General features: G+C 41.8%; 1 protein-coding gene across 1 annotated transcript in view; it reads right to left on the reverse strand.

Moving 5' to 3' along the window:
• Nucleotides 1–12,063, reverse strand: part of ASCC1 (activating signal cointegrator 1 complex subunit 1) — a 386,034-nt gene that overhangs the window by 252,776 nt on the left and 121,195 nt on the right. The window contains exon 7 of the mRNA XM_040435538.1: nt 9,947–10,066. Within this exon, the coding sequence (XP_040291472.1) occupies nt 9,947–10,066 (120 nt within the window). The remainder of the gene's footprint in view (nt 1–9,946; nt 10,067–12,063) is intronic.

The raw sequence follows: 12,063 nt of genomic DNA on the forward strand, positions 1-12,063 counted from the left end.
AGTCGAACCCCTGGCTCGATTGTTGGTAAACTCTGATACCTTTAAGGGAATAAAAGTGGGTAAAAAGGAGTTGAAAGTGACTTGTTTCGCAGACGACATCCTGATATACCTAGAGTCTCCGGATAATCAAAATCAATTTAGGGTTGAAATCCGAAAAGATTATCTAATTTATCTGGGGATCAAAATAGGGCGCACCCCGAAATCGGTGTATACGTTGAACTACCCCCCTCTTTTCTCAAAGATAGAGAGGGAATTGGAAAAATGGCAGGATTTATCCTTGTCTCTGTGCGGAAGGGCGCACCTAATAAAAATGGTCAGCTTACAAAATTGCTTTACCCGCTACAAACGATCCCATTGTTGTTGAACCACACAGTCACTTTGCCGATGCAAAAGGCATTTAACCGCTTCCTGTGGAAATCTAAAAGGCCCCGCATTGCATATGCAAAACTGACGATGCTGAAATGGGAGGGAGGGTTACAACTGCCAAATATTCGCCATTATAACCTAGCGGCTCTGTTTCGCCACGTAAGAGATTGGGTGTGGGAGACGGGACATCACTCAGCAATTAAAATAGAGCAGGAATTAGCCGGCTTATGGAACCTGGAGGCCTTGCTACATACAAAATTGAGAGATGTTCCTGCATCAGCCAGACAATCTATTCTGTTAAAAGACACCATAATGGCGTGGAAGTCGGTTAGGAAGATATATGGGCTCCCTTTCTATATATCGCCCATGATGCCATTATGGACACTGCCTTCCTTCCCGCAAGGTAGAGAGAATATGCTGTTTCGGGAATGGAGGAATAAAGGGATTACTAAACTTAGGGACTTGCTGGGAACCTGTGGCCAGGAATTGCTGACATGGGAACAGCTGAAAGAAAAATATGACTTGGCTGATGCACACTATCTCCCTTTCCAACAAATCAAGAGCTACTGTAAAGCTCAGTCAGGTTTGTTAGGTGACTCGGAAAAACTTACGTGGTTCGCGGCTATACTGGGCAGAGATGGCACATTTATGTCCCTCTCAGAGATGTACCGAAAACTACATAACATACAAACGATAGGCTTAGTGAAAGGAGCTTTCAAAACATGGGAAAGGGAACTAAATGATCAAAACATAGCCAAAAAAATGAGGGAAGGTCTTGACCCTAGTAAGGCGAGCGGTATACAATGAGCAATGGAGGGAGACACAACTAAGGATTATCCACAGGGCGACGTACGCCTTTAATTTGTCATATCGTGATGCCCCGGCCCATTACCCGCGACATTGCCCTAAGTGCGACCTCTCAGGGGCGGGTCTTCTACATGCTCTGTGGGAATGCCAGAGGGTACAACCTCTATGGCAACGGTCAGTGGAAGCAGTGAAAGAGATTTGGGGAAAGACAGTGGGACTAACACCGCAACAGTGTATTTTTCATTACATACCTAAGAATCAGGAAGAAGAAATAGGGACAGTAGTAGCGACAAGAGGGATACATATCTTATTGATGTCAGTGAAAAAATACCTTTTACGACACTGGCTGCAAACAGAAATACCGTCATGGGAAGAGGTGGTTGGTACTATGAAGAATGTGCTATATCTAGAAAGACTGGAGATAGAGCAGGATAAGGAAGGATTGATCAAAAAATACATTAAGAAGTGGAGGGAATTCATTGAGAAGCAATTGTCTACTTGTGAAATCAAGGAACTTATGGCCCCCTTCAAGTTGACTAAATGGTACTTGAAGGCACAACTGGCGAATAGATTGGGGAAGTTGGCAGTATAGAGTAATACAGGATAGGTCTAAGCTGAAGACAGGAAGTAGTATAAGACAGAAAGGAGAAGAGATTACCACAGACTCAGACTAGTGTTCACGGTGTTGGGCAAAGTTGGGGGAGAGGGGTTTAGGGGGGAGCAACAAATTATAAAATTGTGAATTGAGAAACATAAAGGATACCCTGTTGTATTGTTATAAGCTGATATTTGCTGAAAAACGCTAACTTTGTATGTCGTTATATGCTTATAATATACTGACTATATGAAAGAGAATTAAAAAAAAAAAAGACTAACATCCCCCAAGACAAAAGAGAGTGCAGCCAAGCAGCAAATTGTAGGATTAAATCACTGAATGTAACTAGTAAACAAGACCGGTCAATATTGTAGATGCCAAAATAGACCTGCTAATGAACAAATCCTCTAGAACTCCAAGAAAGCTTACACGGTCCAAGTGTTTGCTGTCAGGTCATGGCTCCCTTGCAAGAATGGAATTAAATCAGACATGTTGCTACAAATGGTCCAAACTGTACATAATTAAAACACTTTAGACAGTCAATTGCCTGTTCCTCGCATGGTTAATAGAGCAATACATTGCTAGCAACATATTGTGCCCTTGAATCGCGGTTCTTTAGTCAAGCAATTTTATATGACCTTTTAAAAAAGGTAAATGAGGTGTCAATGAAATGTATGCAATTAAGATGGCAGTACATATTAGATGTGGTCACCCCTGGTCAAAATTACTGTTACTGTGAACAGTTAAGCAAGTTGAAGATGAAATGATCCCCAGAAGGCATAAAGTTAAAGATGACCCATTCCCTTTGTATTTTAAGCAAAAACTACTGTATGTTTTAGGCTACATGCACACGGCCGTTGTTTTAGTTTGCATCCGAGCCGCAGCTCGGATGCGGACCCATTCACTTCAATGGGGCCGCAAAAGATGCAGACAGCACTCCGTGTGCTGTCCGCATCCATGGCTCTGTTCTGTGGACCGCAAAAAAAAAATAACATGTCCTATTCTTGTCTGCGCTTTGCGGACAAGAATAGGCAGTTATATTAAAGGCTGTCTGTGCCATTCCGCAAATTGCGTAATGCACACGGACGCCATCCGTGTTTTGCAGATCCGCAATTTGCGGACTGCAAAACACACAACGGTTGTGTGCATATAGCCTTATTTTCATCTTTTACATTTTAAAAATAACAAAAAAATAAAAAGGGCCCGAAGAAAAACTTTGGGCATCCTGCATGGTTAGTACCTAGAAGCACCCCCATTGGCAAGTATCGCAGTTTGTAAATGCTTTTTGTAGCCAGCCCTTGTTTGAGGGATTTTCATCCATTACTCATTGCAAAAGTCTTCCAGTTCTGTGAGATTTCTGGGCCCTCTTGCATGCACTGCTTTTTTGAGATCTAGCCACAGATTTTCAATTATGTTAAGATCAGGGAACAGGCCACGGTAAAACCTTGTTTGTGCCTTTTGAGGTAATCTATTGTGAATTTTGAGGTGTCTTTAGGATTATTATCCATTTGTAGAAGCCACCCTTTTGTCAACTTTGGCTTTTTTTTACAGTTGGTGTTATGTTTCCTTCCAGTATTTGCTGTACGTTCATTGAATGAATTCTCCCTTTTATCCATGAAATGTTCCCTGTACCATTGGCTGCAACCCAACCCCCAAAGCATTAATTGATCCACCCCTATGCATATTAGTTGTAGAGGTGATCTTTTTATGAAATTATGTGCCCTTTTTTCTCCACACATACCTTTGCTCATTGTGGCCAAAGAGTTCTATTTTAATCTCATGGGTCCATAGGACTTGTTTCCAAAATGCATCAGGCTTTGTGAGATGTTCTTTTGCAAACTTCTGACACTTAATTTTGTGGTGAGGAGGAAGGAGAGGTTTACTTCTGATGACCCGATTTCTGCAGGTGTCACTGAACAGTAGAACAATGTACCACAACCTCACGAGTCTGCTAAATCTTCCTGAAGGTCTTTTGCAGTCAAGAAGGGGTTCTGATTTGCCTTTCTAGCAATCCTAAGAGAAGTTGTCACAGAAATTTTTCTTAGTCTTCCATATCTTCTTTCGACATCCACTGTTCCTGTTAACTGCCATTTCTTAATAACATTTCGAACTGAGAAAATGGCAGCCTGAAAACGCTTTGTTATCATCTTATAGCCTTCTCCTGCTTTGTGGGCCTCAATCAGTATCATTTTCAGAGTGTTCGGCAGCTGCTTAGAAGAACTCATGGCTGCTATTTTGTGGAAAAGGTTTGAGGAGTCTGGGTATTTATAAAGCTTTGAAAATTGCATCACCTGGCCTTTCCGAACGATGATTGTGAACAAGCATTAATAACCCTAACAGGTAATTTAAGGTCTGAGACCTTGGTCAAAGTTATCTGAGCGCTCAAATCTCCTTGTGTTCTCATACTTTTGCAAGGTACTCCTTTCTTCACTCTAAAATTAATCAAAATAATACACTGATATTGCTTAAAATGATGAAAAATGTGTTTCATCTTTAACTTTATGCTTTTTGGAGATCATTTCATCTTCGACTTGCCTAACTGTTCACAGTAACAGTAATTTTAACCAGGAGTGCCCAAACTTCTGCATGCCACTGTATGTTGATCAAACCTGCCAATTTTGGTTGAACTGGATAACGATCTCTCCCCTGTTAGCAGATGGTGGGAATTCAGTAACCCTCAACCTGAAAAAAAGTTTTCCTTGACGGATGGGGTGACGTGCATAAATGCAGCCAATGACTGGTCTCAGTGGCTATGTGTCCCCAAGTGGCACATGATCTAGTATTGAGGTGCATATAACCTCGCACATCCAGAAGTTAATGGGGGCCAGAAGCCATGAAGAGAACCAGAAAGCTGGAACAGAGCAGAGGGGAGCAGTTGTGCTTGATTTTTCCACAGGTACGGCAAGCTGTAGTGGACATAAAAATAAAAAAAGCTAGAACACCCTTCAAATTTGAAATTCTACAAATTCTGTCCTGGGTAGTTTTAGTTACCATTTTTATATCACATCAAAATATTCTTCAGTGCTATATACTGATTGTCATCACTCAGCAGTTGAAATGAACAATTTTATAGCAAGTCAGTAAACCTGTAGTTTTGTGAATGTACAATTAAGTATTCTTAACTGGTATATACAAATAATACTTTATAAATACAGTAGATTTAAAGGGTCTTAAAATATGTGTGATGACTATAAATAAATCAGATATCAAAGTGGGTAAAAAGGGTGAAACTGTGTGAGAAAACCCACACAAGCACAGGGAAAGAAAAACTCCAAGCAGATAATATTGCCCCTATTCAAGCCAGTAGTAAGTAAAGTGATATTGTTTGCATAGTGATGCATTGTAATTGGAAGGTGTGAGAAAGATTTTTATATTTTTTTCTATATCAGACTAGAACAACCTATACAGCTTGTTAATACACTCAACACTGAAATAGCAGGCGTCCCTAAGATCTGCACATAAACAAAATTTCCAGGGCCTAGCTCCAATCTGTGGCATGTCGAAGGGACATTTTTAGGCTGGTTTCACACTTGCGTTGTCCGGATCCGGCGTGTACTCCATTTGCCGGAATTACACGCCGTCTTCAAAATGCGTTCAGTGTTACTATGGCACCCAGGACGCTATTAAAGTCCTGGCTGCCATAGTAGTAGTGGGGAGCGGGGAAGCAGTATACTTACAGTTCGTGCGGCTCCCGGGGCGCTCCAGAATGACGTCAGGGCGCCCCATGCGCATGGATGACGTGATCCATGCGACACGTCATCCATGAGCGTGGGGCGCCCTGACGTCACTCTGGAGCGCCCGGGGAGCCGCACGGACTGTAAGTATACTGCTCCCCCACTCCCCACTACACTTTACCATGGCTGCCAGGACTTTAGCGTCTTGGCAGCCATGGTAACCATTCAGAAAAAGCTAAACGTCGGATCCTGCAATGCGCCGAAACGATGTTTAGCTTAAGGCCGGATCCGGATTAATGCCTTTCAATGGGCATTCATTCCGGATCCGGCCTTGCGGCAAGTGTTCAGGATTTTTGGCCGGAGCAAAAAGCGCAGCATGCTGCGGTATTTTCTCCGGCCAAAAAACGTTCCGGTCCGGAACTGAAGACATCCTGATGCATCCTGAACGGATTTCTCTCCATTCAGAATGCATTAGGATAAAACTGATCAGGATTCTTCCGGCATAGAGCCCCGACGACGGAACTCTATGCCGGAACAAAACAACGCAAGTGTGAAAGAGCCCTTAGCCACATGAAACCTCAAAAATCGGATGAAGTTGTGTGGGATGATTGTGCGATGCCTCCTATTCGTCAACATGCCAGTTATCTCCACTTGTCACAAACTGAGAGAGACAGAATTCTTGAACTTTGATACCTTGGTTTATCACTCTGGCAAATCGCTAGGCCAAGATGGCAGCACTGTTCAACGCTGCGTGACCTGGTGGTTGGGAAAACAATGACAGACTGAAATGACAGCAAGAGGTGCACAGAAGCAAACCTCTGCATGAACAGATCGTCTGATCAGAAGAAAGACAAATAATGATCCATTCTGTACTGCAAGTGAAATTGGACATCACATTCCAAGCCTACAGTGTCTACACGAACCCACAGAAGGCATTCGCACACAACAAAGACTACAAGCCAGACGTCCAGCTACAGTTGTTCAACTGACCTCACTCCACCGCTCAGAAAGGCTATCATGGTGCACAGCAAGATGGCAAAGGAGGCTGGAATGAAGGTCCACTCTCTTCAGCGATGAGTCACACTTTTGTTTCGAATGCAATGATAGCCGGAAATTGGTCTGGAGATCATGTGAGCAATGCTATGTAGAGGCCTTCACAAGGGGACGTCACACTAGTCTTACTGCCGGGATTATGGTATGCGGTGGCATAAGGTATGGTAATCAGACCCCTCTAGTCTTCATTTCAGATACACTAACAACTCGGTGTTACATAGATTTAGTTGTAGTACCAGTGGTACAGCCGTTTTTCCAAAGTGTCCCAGGAGATGTTTTTTAACAGGACAAGGCCAGGCCACACGTTGCTCGTACTATTGTGAGCAGCCCGTGTAGCCTAAATGTGCTACCATGGCCTGCACCATCTCCGGAAATGTCTTACATCAAGCACATCTAGGATGTCATTGGTCGTCAATTACAAAGGGAACCACCAACAGCTGATCTTGATGATTTGCATGCCCAAGTGCATTCAGCATGGCAAAATATTCCTCGGACAACCAATAACCACCTCAGTGTTAGCATGCCAAGTAAGTGCAGGTATTTCTGCGCATTGCACTCATACTCATCACTGAGTAAATCAAAATGTTTTGAATATTTGTTTCTATTTTTCATCATTTGCATATTATTAACATGTCTATCGATCCTGTGACTTCCATAATTCCATGATTTTTCCTCCTTTGTGTTGCAGTTGCAATGTTGAGAAGTATATATAGATTTTAACATTATGGGCAACACTGTGATTAAGTGCTTAGAACTGTTGCTTTGCACAATCTACAGAGAGTTTATATGTTATCCTTGTGTTTGTGTGGGGAGTTTTTTGCTCCTACTCTACAAAAAGATAGTTTAAAGAGGAGAGCTGTGGATAACCAATCACGGTCAAAGAGCACAGCACTCATCTGAGCGCTCCTGTCACCTTCAGTGATTAAAGGAGTCGAAGAACCACGAACCCCAACAATCAAAAGTCTGAAAGGTCTCCTTGGCCAATGTTGTATGAGATTGCAGTTACTCCTGAAAAGATGCTTAATTGGTACATACAAATAATACTTTCGAAAAAAACTGTTCTTTCAAAGGGTCTTAAAATTTGGATAAAGACTATAAATATAACAGATATCAAAGTTGGTAAATGAGAAAGCTTTGTTTCAGTTCACCTACTACTGGGGATCAGATGCATTTTTCCATGAGAAGTTAAACTCAGAAAGATGGAGATGTGAAGGATAACTTTTCACTTATGAACCATGCACATTAGCCTTTGCAGTGGTGCACATTCGCTCTCTCTAGAACAGAAAGTGAAGACCTTCATGTGTTACCATATCGGATCCATCAGCTGTTGCACTGAATACCACATAAAAAAAACTTATCCCTCTGTATGAAATCAGAGGCATACATAGACATAGGAACAGTAAGGGAGACTATGCTTCAAATGGCAGCCTTACTAAGCCTCCATACAAGACAAGTCCTAATCCCATGTGAATGAAGCCTTGGAGCTTTATTTAACACACCAAAACCATGTAATGATGATTTTACATGCAATTCCAAGAACTTTGAGGGCGACATTTTGATATTGGTAATCTTAAAGGGAACCTGTCATCAACTTTATGCTGCCCATACTAACGGCAGTATAAAGTAGAGACAGGTGAGTTGATTTCAGCGGTCTGTTATTTATAAGTTAAAAGTAAGTGGTTGCCGAGAACCAATCATTGCAGACTGTGCCTGGAAAAGGTCACGGCCACCTGAGAAGAGTCATGGTTATTCATACATTTCTGCTCTCAATGCCCACCTGCTGCTGACTGACAGTCTTCTACCTAGTTTTCTCTCTTTCTGTCTAGTAGAGAACTGCCAATCATCAGCAGATGGGTGAGAGAGCAGAAGATTATGAATAACCAGGACTCTTCTCTGGTATATTTGCCTCTTAATTCAGCAAATTTGAAAGAGTTTTCCAATCAAGGCTGGCAGAACAGACTCTCTTTCGAATAAGTAACCTTGTTAAGAATTTGGAATGTCTATTGACATTGCAATGAATCAAAGATAATGATTATAGCCATAGCAGGACTGGAATTTCACATTTAAAACCAGGGAGAACCTTCACATCTCCATGAAAGAGCACCATGCACCTTGCCAAGAACGCTAATATTATCTAAAAGTAAGACTGAGCCTCAATTCTACAATGGTCGGGGCCAGATACATGCCAACTTCTTAGAAGGACCTCAGAGAAGTCAGAGGTGAAATTTCTTCTGTCTGAGACTCCGAAAGAGATAGATTCAATACTGATTTTATTAACAGCCTAATCCAATCCGAACACCAACAGCACACGTTTACGGCTTTAGGCAGACACTACCCTGCTGACAGGGCCCTGCTACACCTGACTGAGAACAATACTGCATTTAGCCGGATTGCTGGACAGATTTGTAAAAGACAACAGACACATGAAATTAGACCTGCTCATGAAGAAATACTTTCAACGTCTAAAAAGAAGGAAAAAAGACACTTGAAACCTGGTTAAGAACCACAGATCCAACTTTTTCTTTGTATTCATTTTTTTATTTAAAGTTTTTGGCAACAAAGGGCAAGCAACTTAATATCATTAGACGCATACAAAGAAACACCAACAAAGGTGAACTGGCTGGGCAACTAGCAAGTGACGGGGCAGTGTTATACACAAATTTCAATACTAGAGAGTACTAGTTGACTTGCACTGCCCCGTAGATCAATACGGGTCGCAAGTGATATAGGTCTCATGTAGAGTCCTTCTGCCAGTGGTCAACGGTGGTGCTCTGCCACAGGAAAAAACTGTCTAAGCAAGTATACACAGGCTCAAGATAAATTAGCCAGGGCATTCAGACTTTTTTTTAAGTGACAGTAGGGAAAGCATGACCCTCAGTCGCTTCCAGTCTACTGACTCCTTGTCAAAGCCTCCTCCAGGCCTCATCAGATGGAAAGGGGGCCAGGGAACTCTCCGCTGTGAAAATAGGACGGACCCAAATCTATCAGACATTTTTGGCATATCGTGTGGATATGTCATAAAAGTTTAAAATGGGACTGACCCTTTAACCTTTTCCCATTAGTCCACTAATGTATGTTACAATCCATTAGGATAGTGGTGCCAGGCAGGTTAAAGGGGTAACAGCACCCGTGGTGCTTCCTCTTCAAAGTTTACCGAGAAGCAAATGCAGCGCATGAGCATGGGTGCAGGGATACGGGCCCCCACCGATCTGATGTCGATGACCTATTCTGTGGATAGGTCATCAATATTAAGCCACGGCACAACCCCTTGAACTCCTTACATGCATCCTGTATTACAGGCCAGACTTGCATTCAGAGTTCAGTTGGACCTACCTTGACCTTGGACCTACAGATCTTTCAGCGGAAAATCTTCAGCAAATGCAAATTACTGCGTAATAGTAAGAAAATTGAGTAATACAATATATGCACAAATGGCTGCAGCATAACTAACCTTTCTGATCCATCCTTCATCTGGACTTTGGCATATAGGACATCTACCATTGCTGGATCATCATTCATATATTCTATTCCAGATACTTTTACTTCCATAGGTTTCCCCGCAGCAATTGTGCTTTAAATAATAAAGAATAGAAAGTATATGTGACTGTTTCAAATAGAAAATGCTAAAATTACCATCTAAAATGATAGCTTGACTCTAATGGACCTCCCTAATGCCTCCCCAAGTATTGCTGGCACTTCTGTAGGGAGATAAAGTAAGATATGGCCACAGCCACATTTAACCGATCTCTAGTACATAACGGCAACGTAATTAATGCAGAAACTTGTGACCCTCACTAACAAATACAACTAAGGGGCTGTGGCACTTCATATGCTCCTACAGCTCCCGTTAGCACCTCATTCAATTGAGGTGAAGAGACAGATTTCGAGTAAGTGGTCTTCAAAACAAAACCAAAGGAAGCCAATGGAAGCTTAAGTAGCATGGCACTCTGAAGAGCAATACAGTCCCTTCATTCTACTTATAGGTGGATTCTCAATGGAATGGTCCCCATTAAGGATGAGCAAACATCTGTTGTCTGTCAAGTTCGGCCTCCGAGGTTCAGGTTCGGATTATCTAAGAATTATGTTAAGGATTCCGCTACCACGGACCACAACTTATAGATCTCCCGAATCCAAACCTTGTACGCCGAACTTGAAGTTCGCTCAACACTAGTCCCCATCATAGAGACCTTCTGACATGTATGTTGATATACCAGAAGTTAGCTACAGCTTGACAAATGATTGCAGATAACAAAACATATTTGTACATTCACTTCAAACTGTAGTCGGACACTTTTTGTAAGGCTAGGTCCATAATGCATTATGAGTTCCTGCCAGATGCAATTACGATGTTGACTCCAAATGTGGTGCTAAACTAGCCTACTATGTCTCAGGGGGTCATTGATCCGCCATTATTTTTGGAGGGGACAATTTTTATGTTTACAACCTCTTTAATTGGGACCTAAACTTTTGCTGAAAGCACGGATGGTACAACAACACTTCTCAGTGCCCTGCAACTTTGACTTGCCACGGTTGTGTTCTGCTTTTCCAGCAACCCGAGTGTGGATCCCTTATACTTTCTATGGATCCATACTCTGCACGCTGGAAAAGCAGAGCTGATTCAGTGCAAGCCAAAGGTGCAGAACACTCTGAGAAGCGCTGCTGCACCTTCTGTGCTCTTAGTAAAGGCTTAGGTCCTCTTTAAGACTCAAATCAGTAGAATTTATAAATCACCACCAGTAGTGCCAGCACTTGCACCAAAGGTAATACTAGCATTAAGAATTAATTATTCTCAAGTCACAAATGTTAGCTTCGTCATTCATATTTTGGTTAAGAATAGTAACCAATATGATCATAAAATTATTGACTGTACATCTCACTACAAGTCCGATGTGGACTATTTGCATCGTCAGCGCCACCTATAAAACTGAGTGGAGCCCAGCCATTGCTGCAGGGCCCACAGGGCCTGGATTGGACTGCATAGTTGTACTAACACCCAGTACAAAATTTGTTATTATTTTAGGCATTTTATGTGAGCTTTTTGGTTATATCCACTAATTTTATATATGCATTAATTGATGTGTAGTGTCTTGACACTACAGGGAGTGCAGAATTATTAGGCAAGTTGTATTTTTGAGGATTAATTTTATTATTGAACAACAACCATGTTCTCAATGAACCCAAAAAACTCATTAATATCAAAGCTGAATATTTTTGGAAGTAGTTTTTAGTTTGTTTTTAGTTTTAGCTATTTTAGGGGGATATCTGTGTGTGCAGGTGACTATTACTGTGCATAATTATTAGGCAACTTAACAAAAAACAAATATATACCCATTTCAATTATTTATTTTTACCAGTGAAACCAATATAACATCTCAACATTCACAAATATACATTTCTGACATTCAAAGACAAAACAAAAACAAATCAGTGACCAATATAGCCACCTTTCTTTGCAAGGACACTCAAAAGCCTGCCATCCATGGATTCTGTCAGTGTTTTGATCTGTTCACCATCAACATTGCGTGCAGCAGCAACCACAGCCTCCCAGACACTGTTCAGAGAGGTGTA

The sequence above is a fragment of the Bufo bufo genome, chromosome 6 (assembly GCF_905171765.1).
Source record: "Bufo bufo chromosome 6, aBufBuf1.1, whole genome shotgun sequence".
NCBI lineage: Eukaryota > Metazoa > Chordata > Amphibia > Anura > Bufonidae > Bufo > Bufo bufo.